Source organism: Aphelocoma coerulescens, chromosome 2, assembly GCF_041296385.1.
Source record: "Aphelocoma coerulescens isolate FSJ_1873_10779 chromosome 2, UR_Acoe_1.0, whole genome shotgun sequence".
Taxonomy (NCBI): domain Eukaryota; kingdom Metazoa; phylum Chordata; class Aves; order Passeriformes; family Corvidae; genus Aphelocoma; species Aphelocoma coerulescens.
Window position 1 is genome coordinate 124,160,250 of NC_091015.1, and position 17,826 is coordinate 124,178,075.

Consider the following 17,826-nt stretch of genomic DNA (forward strand, 5'->3'; position numbering starts at 1 on the left):
CAAATATTAATTGTCTTTATTTCTATAATGTTTAAGTGATGTGTGGTTGAATGGCTGCAGTATAGAAAATGGATGGCTCAGAGGAACAGAATTGTCCAAGCATGGGCATAAGTTTATCTGAGATATAGCAGAGAGTAGCTGAGAACAAAAACAGAAAGATGATTGAAGAAATCAAGCACTGAAAACTGACATTAAAAAAATTAACCTCATAGTTCTGACTAGCATGTTTTTAAGACTCCTGGTTTCTTGTGTGATATTCATAGAACTTTTAAACTTATTATTTATTGACAGTTTTAAAAGAGTATATAAGTCTAATATGCATAACTTCAACTTATGCATATACACACACCTTTGCTGTTATGATGCCTACAAACTAATGTCTGATGTGATTACCACACTACATTCACACTCCCAAGGACCAGTCTCTGCTGCAAATTACGACACATACATTTTTATGGATAATAAGAAAATATTGTCATTTTAATAACTATGTTATTTGGTCATTATTTGGCTTCTATCATACTACACTTAAATAGCTAATATAAGACAGTATGTAAAATGGCACTGGAGCTGCAAGTATTGATGTGAATGGGGTGTCTTGCAGAGCTGGGGCCTCAATCAGGAGATTTACAGATTCACAGAATCATTAAGGTTGGAAAAGACTTTGAAGATCATTGAGTACAACCTTTGACCAAACACAACCATGCCAACTAAACCACAGCACTAACTGCCATGTCCAGTCATTTCTTGAATGCTTCCAGGGATGGTGACTTCACCACTTCCCTAAGCAGCCCTTTCCAATGCTTGACAACCTCTTTCCATGAAGAAATTCTTCCTAATGTCCAACCTGAACCTTCCCCAGAGCAGCTTGAGGCCATGTCCTCTTGTTTTGTCACTACCTGACTGGGAGAAGAGACCAACACCTACCTTGCTACAACCTCCTTTCAGGTGATTGTAGAGAGTGATAAGGTCTCCCCAAGCCTCCTTTTCTCCAGGTTAAACATCCTCAGCTCCCTCAGCCACTTCTCATAGGACTTACTCTCCAGATCCTTCACAAATGTGGTTGCCCTTCCCTGAACACACTCCAGCATCTCAATGTCTTTCTTTGCTCCAAGCATTCACAGATTACTCTGCTAAGTTCAGGAGAGAAGACGTTGTTCCTCCTGCAGAGCTGGCACAGCTCAAGTAGAGAAATGTAATGTAATACATCTAGATCAGAGCTGTCTATTGATCTGTGCTAAAGCAGTGTAGCTGATGGTTGTTTTCACAGCCATAAAGGAGCAGCAAAAGAGAAAACCCACCATCACTTCTGCAACAAGAGCCTTGACTAAACACAGAGATTCCCCACAATGAAGTTGCTTTTTCACATCAGTGTACCTCAGAAATGCCCTCTGCCTATACTGCAGCAACCCCATTCTCCTTCTTAAGAAGTCTGTGGTGTTAATAAACTAATATTTTATTTCTCTCCTATTTTTGTTATTGTCTAAAAGTTTCAGATGCATGCAGGTAGATACCTGCAAGTAGCAGAAGGCTGAGCAGACTGCGTTGTTCATTTATCTTATAATGCAGAGAAGGTAAGGGAAAGCAATCCATTACGCACAAACAATTCAAAATATTTCTAAGTTGCCTTTGGCAAGCAGGTGCAAGCAGGTGTGTACTTATCCCAAAGATAGCTTATATTGTATGTAGTCCTTTTCCCCCTACAAGCTAGAGAGACAACTTAAATCCTGAATTCCTTTCTCACAGGATTCCAGGCTTTTGAACTTACAAAGACAATTTTGAATTGCACATCTGTAGTACAACCAAGATCTTTATTACTTTTCATGGTGTTGGACTGCGTGTTTTGCATCTGAATCTCAACACAGCAACGTTTAGTTCAATGTGTGTAGGTCTCCAGGCATTAGTTTAGGAAATTATTTATGTGATACATGGCATGTTACTCCTTAAACTTGAAATTAGTCCATTGAAAAGGTCTTCAAATTTTTTTTTATTTTTTGTACTTTTCTCTTTTTTTAGATCATCTGTCAAGTCTCTTTAAAATTCTAGTTATTCATCAGCTTTAACATAACCTGATGATGACCTTTCATATATATACCCAGAAAAAAAAAATACTCATTGTATTATGAGTATTATGCATTATGTATGTATGTTAAATGGTACTATTTCTTACAGCTTTCAATTTTGGCTGAAAACATACCAGAAAGAAAGTGCAGCAGCAGATATCACACAATGTAAATGCTTTTTTTGGTCATTTTATTGTTGTCTATTACAGAAAGATAGCTAGATAGCTGGAGTAATTGCCAAAGGAAGCTGTGATATCAGTCATTCACAGAAAAAAAATGCAAGGGGTAGGCTGTAATGGGACTGCATGAGTCACTTGTCTTAATTTTGGTAAGTAGTTTTAGTATTGAGTGCAGTCCTTCATATCAAGTTCTGGATACCACTACTTGTCCTGCAATTGTTGGTTTGTTGTGACAACTTGAGACTTACCATGAGCATGTTGTATAAATTTTGCCTGTAATTCCTCTGGGACACCTTCACAATTCCTTGAAATGCTATATAACTTGAGGTAATATTTCATTATGTGTCTATCTTGTGGGTAAAGCTCATTCTGTAGGTTGAAAGATGGTATTAGAATAGCATCCATACATTTGGAATTCTGGAATCACTTTCTAGATAGGAAGATACGTAATTTCTGTTAAATCAGACACTGCAAGTAAACAGTTTTAATTTTTTTCTCCTGTAATTGCATATTTATAATCCGTGCAGCAACTTCCATATAATCAACTAGATAAGCATCTAAAAAAGAGCAGATGAGATAAACTATCAGCTGCTCTGGTTTTGATTTGACTAAACTGTGTCATATAAAAACGAAAGTAATCTTGTGAGCCATCTGCAGACAGTTCCTGCTCCTCTGAGGTTTACAAAACTGCCAGGAGGTGTGATCTGTATGCAGTTGGAGTGCAATGCCTCAGAGGCAGGTTCTCTACTCTTCTGTTGTGTATGCACAAAGAAATATTTTCTTTCCAACATTTTTATGGCATCTTGTAAACTGTGCATTGTTCAAAGACAATGGTCTTCTCATAAAAATTGTCCCTGTGGATTTGGGAAAGGGTGGTTCCATATCTGTAGTACAAGAAATGATGGCCAGCATGGCCAAGGGAAGTGCTGCCTGGAGGTAGTTTGGAAGGTGACTGCTTGGGAAGCTCTCTCTGCTTGGTGCATCACTTCTCACACATTGGGAGGGCAAAGTGGACCTCAGCTGAGCTGCAGCCATGTCTATTTGATCAGCTGCAGTGCCATAAAAAAGACCTGAGTGTTTATCTGGTTGTGGCTAGGAGGGAGAACAGGAAATAACCCTACATTTATAGTATTTGGCCATTCCTGGTCTGAGACAAAAGTAATGACAATTGTGGTGAACTCTAAAGCCAACAGAATAAATCCTTGGTATTTACAGTCAAAGCTTTCATCATGTGAAAATTTGCGATGGTGAAACAGGTCTCAGGTAAACTTTAAATTTTACAGCGCACTGTTAATAGTTCTGCACAGTTAGGAATAAATGTACATCACTTAGGTGTACATTGTACACCTTGATTTGAGAACTGAAAAATATGGTTGTGATTGGGTTTTTTTGTGTGAGGGGTTGGGGGCAGGGGGAGAAGAGTGAGCTCTTTCACGTATTCTATGATCTCTTCCAATCTCAAAGAAGAGATGGCATGCTCAAGAAAAGAATACTGTGCATCTGATTTAGTATTTAGCAAGATTAACTTTCACCCTCCTGTATTGACCTGTTCAAGGATAGCCTATAGGATCTGGGCTTTTTCATCAGCTTCAGGAGACTTTCCAAATACAGTAACATCATCCTGATAATACCATCATTCTGATCTTGTCATTAAGAATTAGTAACATACTTGAAAAACTCAGGATGTTGATTCAGGTCCGTATGGCATATGATTAAAAGAGAAAAGTTCCATTAAGTGTAGTAAATGCTGTGAAGCTCAAACTGTCTGGATACTTGGCAACAGGCATTCTTTAAATCAATAGTATAAAACACACTCTACAACTATGACATCAGTATCTGTAAATGGTTAACTGTCAACTGTCAATCCCAATGGCTTTGGTTTCCCTAAGTCCACACAAACCCAAATTTTCTGGTTTTCTTTTTGTCACCACTGTGCTGACACTAATTTAGGAAATGCAGTGACTCCATTAGTATCTTCTGGGATATTTTTTTAATTATCTTGTAACTCAGCATCTCTTGTTCAATTGTAGAGAATATAATTTCCATTGTAGAAATGGCACATTAGATTGAATTGTCATGCTGTGAATAAATCATTCTGCACACATATGGCATTTTCATGTACCAGCTGATACTAGTTCTTTTGTAAGAGCTGAAACTGGAATTTGTATTGAAGCAGTGTTTCATTGTATTGAAGCAATGCATATGTATAAACACTTGCATAAGAAGAAGAGGTCACAGATTTCTGCTTAACAGGAGTATTACTGTACACAAGAATAAATATTAGCAGTAGACATCAAAAGTAATTTTTGTATGCAGGAAACGACAAGAATAATGTTCTTCAGGTGGCTTACTAGATGATGTCAGGCCTAAAACTTCTGTAGCAGTTCAGGCAAATGCATTCGGTGGGTATTGAAGCTCAGAAATCAGCCTCTAATGTTACTTTAGTATTATATGACCATTCTACTGCTTCAAGAAAAAGTAACTGGACACAAATACATCCATAATAAACAACTGATTCCATCCATGGACAAAACAGTAACATCTGGTACTGTAACATCACATAAATATTGCTTAGGTAAAAATTAATTATATATTTTAATGCCACATCTTTCTGCAATATTTGCAGGTTATCCAATCTGGTTTACGATGTGCTCTAAATATTTACACACACACACACACACACACACATACACACTTGTACATGTTATATATGCTGAGCTTATAGCCATAGTTCCAATGATTGCAGTTTGAAGGCAGTTCACCATTTCTCAGTTTTCCTATTGCCAATTCAGTTAGACAAGCAACAGTTATGATATCCAGTACTGTCAGGTCCAATTCATGCAGTAAATACTATCTATAATCAATAGGAAATGCTTTCTTCCATAAGATAAACTTGACCTTTTTCTGCTGTGCTTCTAGACTTACATATGATTTTTAACTCCATTAAAGCAGAAGGGTACTGTTCTGTTGAGGCACTTGTTTTCTGTGTATGCTGGTAAACTTTATTGGATTCAGCTACAAGACTTATTGCAGAGAAAAAAATCTGTTTTAGGAGTAGAGATTCCTTTTGTTTTTTTTTTTTTTCCCCATCATGAAATAGAGAGTACCCTCCAGCTCTCTGCTCTGGTGGGTACTCTCCAGTGGATTTTCCGATACAGCAAACAGCGTAAGAGGTTTTCTTTCTCCAGCAAAGGCAGTGCCACTAACTGTCCCTATATGATTCCCAAATATTTCCATGTGAACAACAGAAGCAGCTTTCAAGGCCAGGTTGGGTGGGGCATTGGCAACCTGGTCTAGTGGGAGATGTCCCTGCCCATGGGAGACTGGTTGGAGTTAGATGATCTTGAAGGTCCCTTCCAACCCAAACCATTCTATGACTTAGGAGCATCTGGATTGTGTAGGAAAGATGCAAATAAATTAAATGACAGCATGACACTGCTCTTGTTTCTTCACCATTGTAATAGAAAGGATATAGAACTAAAAAGATTATTCCAGGGGTCCACAGAAACACCAAAAGAAAGTCTAATCCTGAGTGCAGCAGACAATACTAGAAACCAACCAAACCAACCAAAAAAATCCACAAAGCCAGATTAGCTTTAGGGGCTCACTGAACTTCGTTTCCCAACGAATGTCCTTTTCTGTCCAACACCACTGCTGCAACACCAGAGGTCTTGTGAGTAACAGAAGTTCATGTTACGTACATGAAGCAGCTACCTGTGAATAGATGGGAATTAATGCAGAACATTCTCTCAGTCTTCCAACAGGCAGTTATGATGGGAATGACTGATAAATGTCTCTATGGTGTTTTATTTTGTTGTATTTTCAATACTGAAAACAATGAAGGTATTTCAAAGGCAGTTGTAATGAAGTACTCAATTATTACAGACTTTTAGCAGGGGGGATGAGATGGGAATAAAATCTGTATGCTTTGGAATACAAAGTCACTAAAGGCAAGGAAATACAAATGTAAAAAATTTGAAATAGAGACATAAAAAGGTGAAAATGAAGTCAAACCCACAAAACATAGAGAAGTGATAGTAACAGCAAGCTTTTACTGTCTAAATGTTACTAAGGTGACAAAGAGAGCATTCAGTAAATAACAAACGAATATGTACCTGTTTCAACAGCCGGCTGATTGTAAAAATTTTTGCATGACCTCGTTGTGAAACCTGAAACGTTGCAGTTGCAACATTTTTCTCAAGAACATTTCTGAGGCATACTCAAATCCTCTGCTTAATACTATATAGGCTGGAGTCAAAACTAAATTTAGAAGCAGCTGTTTTGATAGAATTTTGTTTTGCTCACATTTTTAATATTTTTATGTAAGTGGGAGTGAATCAGGAAATCTGGAAAGGTGCTATCTCCATGCATCATTTCCAACTAAAACATAAATATGAGAAGGAAGGGCCAAAACACCAGGCTATGTGACTGCTCGTTTAGAGTGTTTGGGGGATGCTATCAGGTTTCCTTGAGGGGCTGAAGGTCCTCAGGGCTGCCCTGGACCTTTTCTTGATAAAACAGGCTAAGCATTGTGGTAGTTGGGCGTGATTCCCCCCCCCCCCCCCCCCCCCCACTAAACTGTGTATTTATGGAGAAATAAGGTTTAATGTTACCAAAGGAAGAAGGCAAGGCGTAACACGGGTGCTGCTGAGAGGACAAAGGAGGGAGCAGGCACTGAATAGATGGATACAGAAAACCTTGAATAATTTCTAATTCGTTTCAATCCGAACAAAAAAATGCCTAATCTAATTCGATAATATTCCAAATGCAGCTTAATATCTGGGCGAGGGGAGGAAACAAGGGGCGAAAACCCCCGCATCACAATATCCTGCAACTCAGGAAGGTGTGCCAAGTCCCTTCGCTCCGCATTTCGTGGGTATCTTAATCCTGGGTCATCCAATTAAAGAAAACCTCCTTCGGCGGTTTTACGAGCGCAGCACATCAACTCCCTTTGTTTACACACTGGAACAAGATGTTCTTTCCTGTTCCGACAAGAAAAGGAGCTGAAACGCTAACGCGGGGTCCCAGCGCGCTGGCACCGGCCCGGCCGGGGCTGGCTTCGCTTCGGCACATTCCCGCAGCGGCTCCGGCCGGCGCGAGGAGGGCACGGGCGGGCACCGCCGGGGCGGGGGACTGCCCCAGCCGTAAGTAAGAGCCAGGGAACAGCTCGCACGGCGGGGGAGGGCCGGGCGGCATTTCGGGCTGGTTTCACGGAACGCGGCGCGGCGAGCAGCGGGCAGAGGGCGGAGAGGGAGGAGAAGGGGCCGAGGGGGCCGCCCCCGCCGCCACCTCCGACCGCCGCCCCCGCCCCGGCAGCGCCCCCAGCGCCGCGTCCCCGGGGAGCCGCCGCGGAGCACCACGGGAGTTGTAGTGCGGCGGCGCCGGCCGGCCCGCCATCCTGCTCCCCTCCCCGCCGCCCCCGGCCCGCGGCCCCGCTCTCGCGAGGCTTGGGGGGCGGGCGCGCTCTGGGGCGGGGGGCGCCGCCGCCGCCGCCGCCGCCGCGGGGATGTTGGGCGCGGGCGCGGTTCCCCCGCGTGACGTCACAGCGCATTGTTGTGAGCGCGGCGGAGCATCCCTCAAGCTGTCACAGCTGTGCCGCCGCCGCGGGGAGTCTCTCCCCCCACCCTCCTCCTCCTCCTCCTCCTCCTCCTCCTCCGCCCCCGCCCCTCCCGCCCCGGGGGCTCTAGAGCTCGGTGTCACCGTATCATTGTCCGTGCGGAACCCCTCCGGGCCCCCCCCCACTCCCGGTCCGCCCTCCCCCCGCTCCCCCCCCCCGAACCACCTCAATGAGATGCAAACATGAAAGACAAGAGGAAGAAGAAGGACCGCACCTGGGCCGAGGCTGCCCGCCTGGTAGGTGCCGCGGTGGCAGCGGCAGCATTGTGTGTGTGCGTGTGTGTGCGTGTGTGTGCGTGTGTGTGTGCGTGTGTGTGTGTGTGTGTGTGTGCGTGTGTGTGTGTGTGTGTGTGTGTGTGCGTGTGTGTGTGTGTGTGTGTGTGTGTGTGTGTGCGCGGGGTGAGCGCGTCCCGCCGCCAGCCCGGCGCGCTGCCCGCCCGCCGCTTTGTTGCCGGCGGTCGGGGCCACTGTGGGGCGGGACGGGAGGGGGAGAGACACAGGGAGCGAGAGCGTGTGAGCGAGTCTGGGGGAAAGAGTGTGCGAGGGACTCCGAGTGAGAGGGAGAACGAGGGAGAGAGACCCGGGGCGTGTGTGCGAGAGAGCGGGAAGAAGCGCGGGAGTGCCCGTGCGGGAGCGGCAGGAGGGTGCGGGTGCGTGTGCCCGGCTGAGCCGGGCTGGCGGTCCGGGCAGCCCGCGGCTCTGCCGCCCGTCCCCGCCTGCCTGGAGAGGAGAAATACCTACGTCCCCTTCCGCGGTGTGTGCGTGAGGAAATGCCTCTATTCTTTTCTTCTTTTTGCATGTGTGTGTGTGTGTAAATACCCAGGGATCGTGTCTATCTCTGCGAAGTTCGTGCATCAGATATCCCGAGGAAATCCCTCCTTTTACTCTAGAGAAAAGTGAAATAGCCGGGAATTGCCTTTCCATCCCTTTAGTGCAGACAGGACAGGGGTGAGGGGCGTTAGAAACAACTCTGTCCTGGGATTTCGCTTCACCCTCTCTACTTCCACCACCGAGCCGGGCAATATCCAGGGCAATGTAACCTGCTTCTGGAAAGGCTCCGTGGCTCTGGAGACCCGGTCCATTCCCACTTCATTAAGAAACTGTCTGTACCCTACTGTATCTGTTTTCATGATACTGTATTACTGTTTGCTAAGTGTAACAGAGCACATTGTTTATGTTGTTTTTCCGTTTCGGAGTATGTCTGGGTTCTCTCCATTCTAGGAATTTTACAACAAATAGTTACGCACAGTGCAGCACGTATGGTTGTACACGTCCGTATGCGTGTCTTCTGCAAAGTTGGGTCTGGTTCAGCTCCAGCCGAGTGCGTAGAAAGATGACAAAGCTGGAAAGATAGGCTGCTGGCTACGTTGCTTTTTTGTATCTACACGAACTTTATTTTTTATTCATCTCTGATACAGACTGAATTGTTTAAGTAACATGCCATTACTAGCGTTGCATTTGTTAATAGATATCTTATTACTATTATTTATTTAGTGTATTTGTGAAGCACTTACCTTGTAAAAATGTTTTCACCTCGTTATACGAATTCCTAGATAGGAAGTTCAGCCTCTCCTACGTAAATAATTATAAGGTATTAGACAGACACTACCTATAGATGTCTCTGTAAGCTGTATCGAGGTACTCTCGTAGGCTTGGGCAGTGCTAAATTTTGATGTGGCTCATTGTACATCCCCCAACATTTTGTAATAATGCAGCGTTAGTGAAGATGCTCTGATATGGTGTCGCTACTGTACGCTCTTATTTCTCATGATTGTAACACAAGTTTTACTGCAGTAAAATACTCACTCACCTTTGCCAAAATAGTTTTGGCAGCAGATGTTGCTACGGTACTTGTTTCTCCGTGCTCTAAGCTGATGAACATGCATTCAAAAGTCTATAAAATACATCAATTGCTATCCTAAGTTTACTCTTTCATGTTGGTGCTACAGTTACCATTGTAAGCTGTATTTTGTTTGACAAATATCCATAAAGGAATTTATTGTGTATTGAGTAAAATTGCTATTCCCGTGTGGTCTAATACATGGAAAAGTTTAAAGCTTCTGGAGAACAAAGGCTGAGCCACTGCTGTGGAGAAGGGCTAAGAGTCTTATTTTCATGATGTCCTACCGCCTCGCATTTCCCCCCAGAAGAGTAATGATTTGCTAAAATCAAGCAGAATGTAAGATGATACACTGCTGTACGTAAGTGGTGGAGATACACAAGGTCCACAGTGTGGTTTTGTCCAGCCTCCTGGGGTTGCCAAGTTCTGCAGAGCTTGTCTCAAGTCTGTTATGTGAATGATACGTGCTGCTGCTAACTACAGTCTTTCGCTGGTCTTTGCTTTTTGTATATAGTCACGTATGTTTGCAAATCACAATGAAAGATTGAAGCCAAAATTGCTGCTCCTTACAGTGTTTAATGTTAGGACCCTGATGGTTCATTATGACTTTGTTTTCTTGAGATACATCGATAATGTATTACTGCAAGGTTTGATTAAATCAATTTTTTCCACAGACAAGTAAACAATGAAGTGATTGATACCTACTCACAAAAAATGACTCATGACTTACCTAGATCAATATGTTGTTAAATTGTATACTGCTGAATTATTTTTAGGAAAAAGAGAGTGAATTAATACATAGAGCAACTGTATGGATATTTACATTGTAGATTTTTTATAAAAGCCCTTACATTGCAACAATATTAGGCTTTCAAAGTGAATTGCTAAAAGTATGAAATGGTACTGATAATTTTGCTGGTATTGCTGTTTCAGTCTGTTGTTAATGTCTGTATATTACAATGCACACTTTAAATGATGTACTTGCATGCCAGTTTCCCAACTATTTTAAGTTCACTCACTAGAGCTGCAGAATTTTAATTATGTTTTCTTTGTTTGTAGTGAGGTGCCTCACTTAATTTTTTGTACACCTTTCAAACAGTGCTGGAGCAGATTTTTATTTTATGTTTCAATTGTAGGTACACAGCTATTATTAGCAGCACCCAGTAGCTTCCCAAATGCAAATGTTTCTATACTTGCAACATGCCTATGAGGTTAAGTACCTTGACCTCTGCTTTACCCATGCAGAGTTGAGACATGGAAAGATTAAGTACCTTACTCAAAGCTGTTCAGGAAATCTGTGGGAGAGGTAGTTATGATACCAACAGTGTCTAGTGTAGTAGTAGTTCTGTTTCGCAGTCATAAAATCATCTTCCTTCTGTGGCTACACTTTTGCCTCACTCATTCTCTGTTACTACATCTCTCACAGTAATTACGACAGAAATTGATACGGTCATGTCTCTGTATTCAATCTGTATTGAAACTCCTAATGTACTGTACTGTATAATAGTTCTGGATAAAAAGGAGCACAAAAACTGGACTTGAGCCTGAAATTGTTTCACAGCTCTCCATTTCCCATATTCACAATGAAAAAAGCAGAAGTACTTCAGAAAAATATATTACATGGCAGTCTTCAAACACATTGTAATGTGTAAGTGGTGAGGCTCCAAACTGACTGTCAGTGTTGTGTTTACCCATTTGCAGTATTTGATTAAGGGGTCTTTGAAAACTTAAGTTCCCGCAATGCAGTGTTTTTTCAAGCTGTTCCCTTAATTTCTAAAATATAAGCAGGAAAGGACTCCCATTATATTAATCTCTTGCTGTAAATATGTGATACAGGCACTAAAGCAGGAGCCACTGGCATGTCCTGTATCAGAACTTGCATTTTATGGATGAAGTCTCCTGCAGAGAGTCGAATCTTTCTGTCTGTGACACGCTGCTTTTTTCCTCATGCAAGTCTGCTTATCTTAGGGCAAGGCATAGCCCAGCTTACAAGCATTCCTGAGAAATGAACGCATGTGCAGGATCAATGGAATGGTGGCATACCACTAACAGTTCATGTTACAGAGCCCATTTTGTAGAACACACATTTTTATGGACAAAATTGCAACTTGTCTTTACAACCTGCCAAAGGGCATATCTTTGATGTAGACCCGATATGTCAACTCACTTTGTACTTTGCAGGAGACTACAGCAGTGCTTATTGTATGACCTGGGCATTATCTCCATGCCAGTTTTCTGCTTTTTGTGTCTCATAGGCTAAGATGGAACACTTAAAAGAATGAGAACAAAAGAAAACCTTTCAAGGCAGAAGGAGAAACATCCTGTCTTTCCTCTGTCTTTTAGTTGATCCTCATTTGATGTAGCCGTATTGTTGTTTTCTGATCATACATGGAACTCATTAAAATTGTATAGAAAGGTTAAACACTTGAGTAGTTAGAGCAATTTGTAGTGATTCCTTTCAGATGAAACATCTTCTATGTTCAGTTTCACAAGGACTCTCAAGCTATTGCTAGAAGTCCTGAAATGGTGAATTCTGCCTCTTAAAAATTTAATGTCATAAAATTCTGCATAAAAACTATTGAAATGAGAAATACTGAGAACAAAATATGCCCGAGGATATTGTGCCACATAAGACCTGATGACAGTTTTAAGTAGGCTGCAGTGATCCAACTTTTATCATTTGACTTCTAGACGTGATCCTTTGTTATTTGTAGAACTTTGAACCAAAGGCCTGGACAGAATGAGTGGCGACTAGTCACTTTGGGAATGCAGAGCTCAGAAGCATAGACCGTCTGCCTATGAAGGGTGATAGTTCATGGTAACATTTTGAAAAGATTTTTTTTTTTTTTTATTAATAGCTTGCCCTTATTATTGCCCTTTCCTCTTTCCTGTAAGTGGTATTTTGAAATGCAGCTCAGTTAAGTCTCTGTCACAAGCTGACAATAAAGCAGAAGAAAATCCCAAGAATGAGAAGAGTAGTCCTTGTTTGGTTATTTGTGTGCTGGATCACCTCTCTAGTATTTTTGCTCTTTCTTCTCCAAATTTTGTTCTGAAAGAAAGGTTTTCTTGTGTTACTGAAGACTTATGTGCTTTACAGTTGTATGGAGAGCCCTTGTGGTTCAGGTGACATGTGCATATTGGGTGAGTAATATTCATATCTTAATTCTTGTGTTTCTTGCAGTAGTCACCTGACAGCATCCAGCTCTTAACTAGGAGCTGTTTGCTTCCTCTTGTAAACTTTAAGAAAATTATGCTAATTAATTAGGGAAACTGATGACAGAAAAAGCCATGAAAACCAACCATTGGAACTGTTAGCTTGCATACTACTGTTTAATGTGGCTGGCTGTCCAAAAGCTGATTGTTGCTTCATCTGGTATGCTGAGATAGTGTAGTTGAAGCAGATTATGTTGAAGTATGGAAGTATTTTTGTATTGCATCTTCATATTTGAAGACCACAAATGAAACAAAAAAGTAGAAGAGTAACTTCTGCATAGCTAGACCACTGATGATAATCCCTTTGACTTTTATGTTAAGTCTTTGATTTTGTTACTCTAAATAATGTTTTAAAGCATTGTGCTAAAGGAGCTTTGTGTATCTTTAAAAATGGGAAATTTGACATAACTTTGTTTTATGGTATTAAGGATTTCTGTGTAGTTGGCTTCACAGAGACCTGCTATTATTTCCATATTTGTTCTGAGTTAATTCTTTTTCAGACATGCAGCAACATTGTGGCTTGAGAAGTTTTGATGGCCTTTCCCTTTGATCCACAATCAATGCTGCTTTGAAGAGCTATATTTTAGTTTGGTAGGCTCTAGGGTTTCCTCCAGTTTGTTTTATTCAAAGTAATTTTTGCAGTTGTTAGACAAGGTTGAACCTGCACTTTTTTTTTCCCTACCTCCTGTGGTTTTAGTTGTCAATATTTTATTTTGTTAATGTGAATTAATAAGTGTGGCTTTAGTATTTTTATTTTAAAAGGTGTTCTACAATGTCATCTATTTCAGCTCACCTCTTGTATTTTTCTAGGGTAGATTGAGAGAAATGAGATTCCAACTTGTGCTAGTTTGAAAACAAACCAGTGGGAGGCACCAAGTCAGAATAACAATTTAATGGAAATTAAAGAAAAGGAAAAGAAAGTAAAAGAAAACACTGACAGAGTCAAGATACAACCTGAGTCCCTGTTAGGCAGGGTAGTGGTAGCAGTCTGGTGGAATGGTGGCTGCAATCCTCTGAAGTGGTGATCCTGTAGTAGAAGGGTCTGCTCTTCCTCAGAAAGTCCAGTGGTGTCTGTGTAGCTCCTGTCCTCTGGAAATCCAGTGGAAAGGGTGTCTCTGGTGTTCAGAGTCCCAGATTATATGGACGATGGGATGCTTGGTTCCTCCCTCTGGGTGGAGCATCTCACAATGGGGTAATGAGTCATGAGGCCAGGTGTTGATTAGGCTCGTTAACAGAAGGTAGTCCGGAGGGAGTTATCTCTGAGTCATGCAGCAGGACAATGATGGGCCATTAACAGCAAGATAGTCTGGGGGGAGGAGGCAAGGAAACACTGCCCCACCTGATTTCAACAGCTCATGAGGATGGTAATAGAATACACTTCAACCCAGGACACAACTCTTTATCTTGAGACAGCCTTTTAACCCTTGTCATCACAGACCTTTAGGTAGGCAGGAACCTTACCCAGGAGTGGGACCTGTTCTCAGTAATGTCACACTACTTCTGTCAAAGCAGGGTGACATGGGAGAAAACCCTAACAAGAACCTAACTGAGCATTCCTTGGTAGTGTGCAGGTGTTCTCCGTGCCTTAAGGTATGATTTAGTGTTGTCTGTTACAGTGAATGTTTCCAGTGTCTTCTATCTTACCCTTGTCTGTAGAAGAGCCAATATTTTCCTGTTATAGTGGATTTTCTGTTGAAATAACTGATCTGTTTTTTTCTTCTTCCAAGAGTAGATTTGGTCAGTTGCATGTGCAACCATAGTGAAATAGTTTCCAGTAACCACACTCAAGACCCTACCACCCTTCACAGCTAGGTATCTTTGGATTTGATAGCCCGTTTCACCAATTCCCTGGATCCAAACCATGCCTTTGCAGCATCTTAGTCTGGACCAGGTAGCATGCTGTTCTCAAGTTGAAAAGCCAAACTTATTCAACTTCCTGCTGGAGCTTCTTTTGTTCTTTATACTCTCATCAGCAAATTAGAGTCATGTGGAGAATCGTGCTAAACTTGACCTCTTGGCTTTGGAGTAATTGTTTTTCTTTTTGGTGTGTTTTTTTTTTGTTGTTGTTGTTGTTTTGTTGGTTTTTTTTAAATGTTGTAAGCTTCCAAGTGTTTTCTGTTTTGCTGGGTGTGATGCTGATGGTCTTGGTATTCCCTGTAAATAGCAATAACTAAATAGAGGCCTCCTTTTGTGCTATCGAGACCTGGGAGAAGGTGTGATTAGTGGAAATTATTTCATTATGGTTCCATGGGTTCCAGATGAATTTGAGCAAATCCTCCTGAGGAACTTGCAGACTGAAGAAACCAAACATCTTAGCCTTCACTCTGGGTCAGCTTCCAATGCAAAGGCAGAACAATAAGCAGCACATTCTGGTACAACCCATTTGCTCATCCTGTGAGTTCAGGTAGCAAATTCTTGTGCTGCTCAAGTGTAACGGATTGGTCATAAGTGGTCCATTTAATCACTTACCAACTTTGAATGACAATTACCCTCCCTGAAGAACCCCAACTTGCTGATGTACTGGTGCTCTCTTTTTGAGAAGTCCTGCCAGATAGTTTTCTGTTGCTGGAGTTCCTGTCTTGGGATATGTACTTGCTGGGAATGTAAAATGGTAGTGCCTACTGATTTCCTGCAGCTAATCTTGGTTTGAAAGGATGACCTGCAACTTTCTGAATGGTGATAGGGCTTTAGCACAGACATCAGGAGTGTCGGGAGACAGATAAGCCATCTGGCAGCACATGCTGTCTTCCTGGAGCTTCTCTGATGTCAGTGCACTGATTGTGGTTAGGGATGGCACTTAGTGTTAAAGGGGTTTAGAGGAACTCCATTCACTTTGGTTCAAGCAAGCCATGGTGTTTCTGATGTTGGAACAGGAATCTCTGGGTGATCTGATGTTTTCATCCTTTGATTTAAGAGTCCAGCTCTCTTTAACTTCTTGAGCTCAGCAGGACAAAGTCTGTGGACCCTGGCATGTGACTTTCCTCAGTAGTGGAGGACGTTTTCCTTGAGTTTTTTAACATATGGGATCCAGCTCTTGCCATTGCAGATTATGACCAATGTGCCCTCTTGTACCTCAGAAGATTTGCTTTGTAATGGAGCATCGAGTTTTGTTTCTGTCTGGCAGCATTTGCCAGGATCAGCAGCCACAGTTCAGTCTGTTACTCTGGAATCATCAGACTCAGTAGAGGATTGGGCTGCAGCTCTGTGTAAAAGATATTCCGGGTCACATCCGAGATTATTGTTCATGATTTTGGATCATCAGAAAGTAATTTATTTAGAAGGCACATATTACATGCAGTGTTTTGAAGCTTGTCCTCCTATATACATAGATTGGTCTAGAGAAGCCTGTGATGAGAATCTCCTCAGTGCTTGCAGAGGGTGAGCTGTAAAGGTCATTATCCTGTGGGTGTCAGTTGCATCCTATGGAGCATAGTCTGACTTACAGATAACAGCATTTCCTAAACCTCTACAACTTCAGAAGTGTTCCTTGAGAGACAAGATCCTGACCTACTAGGTTATTTGCTTTGGAGAACTCAAGGCTATTTTCTTTCTTTTTTGTGAATTTGCTTAGATCTTACAGACAGAATTAGGAATTTAATGAATCATTCTAGTCAGGGTTTGTAACTGTTTTATCCTAGTTAGTTTCCTGTGTAGCTTGACATCTAGAAAGGGAAGATAGCCTTAGCTGAAGTATATATATATAACATTTGAAGGTCAAAGTTTTCCATTTCAGCTGATCCTTAGCAGCCTGGAGAACCTGCCTAACTGTATGTAGTGGTTCACATATTTGGTGAGATGCCTTATGAAATGTCTATAGTTTAGTAAATCACAGTCGAATTCATGTCCCATATGATTTGTTCCTGCTTTTGTGACTTGAACCTTCTTTTTATATAAGATGAGGCTTTACTACTATCATTGTATTGCCAAATTACTTAACTTCATTTTTCATTAAGTGATACCATCTGGTTTGATTATTTCTTTTTCTGTCCCATAAATTTAAACTGGATATCTATTGATACCTATTTTTAGAGAAATGATAATTCTTTTTATGCCTCAAAATTCCCAGTTATCTATCACCTGCTGGCATTGCTGTATCAGAGAAGCATGTGACATTCCATGTCACTATGCCTGCCTGCCAATATTACCTAGCAGGGGTAATGGGAAAAAATAGATTCTTATTGTCCATAGCCTGCTGTCATTCTTCTGGACCAAGATCCTGGCAGCTATCTCAAAACCAGACATTCTCTCTTCATACTACCTTCTTTAATCTCATTTGGCATTTCTGTCATTTAGAAATTCTGGACAGGTAAGACCAATGAGGATCTTGTTGGACCTTGGTGCTTAGATTGAGAAAAGCATCTTAATTAGAGGATTACTTTGATAATCATAGAAGGTCGACTTGGAAAGGGCCTCAAGGTCACCTTGTCTATTAAGACTTGAAAAGAAGTCATACAACCCAAGTTAGTTTTAGTTTTGTGAAATCAATAAAATTAGTAACTTTTATTACTGATGGGAACTCTGAATTGTCTGGCCTTTTCCAGAATCTGCTCTTTTAGTGAAAATTTACATTCTGCTTTAAAAAATGGGAGAACTAAGAAAATAAAATTATTATGAAAAGTTGTCCAAGTGGGTATGATTTAGAATTCAGATGCATGATGTGTTTTTTCTGACAGTGACTAGACAGAAAGCATCAATTTTCTTGTACAGGTTGAGAATTCTGTATTCAGTTAATGGTTCTCATTCATATTCTCTGGTTTTTTGAGGTATTTTGGGCTTAGTCTCTTGATTTTTTTTTTTTTTTGAGAGTTTGATGCGGCAGTGCTGCAGCAGGTTTGTACGTAGAGTAGTAGTGCTTAATGCATTCTAATCTATTCCATAATTTGTTTCATTCATAATGCAGATTTTTGAGACATTT

At 41.4% G+C, this 17,826-nt stretch overlaps 1 protein-coding gene across 1 annotated transcript in view; it reads left to right on the forward strand.

Moving 5' to 3' along the window:
• The first annotated feature begins 14,314 nt into the window (after positions 1-14,314).
• The window catches only part of ASXL3 (ASXL transcriptional regulator 3), a 120,760-nt gene continuing 117,248 nt past the window's right edge, over positions 14,315-17,826 (forward strand). The window contains exon 1 of the mRNA XM_069004681.1: positions 14,315-14,501. Coding sequence (XP_068860782.1) covers positions 14,430-14,501 — 72 coding nt within the window. The 5' untranslated portion in view covers positions 14,315-14,429. The remainder of the gene's footprint in view (positions 14,502-17,826) is intronic.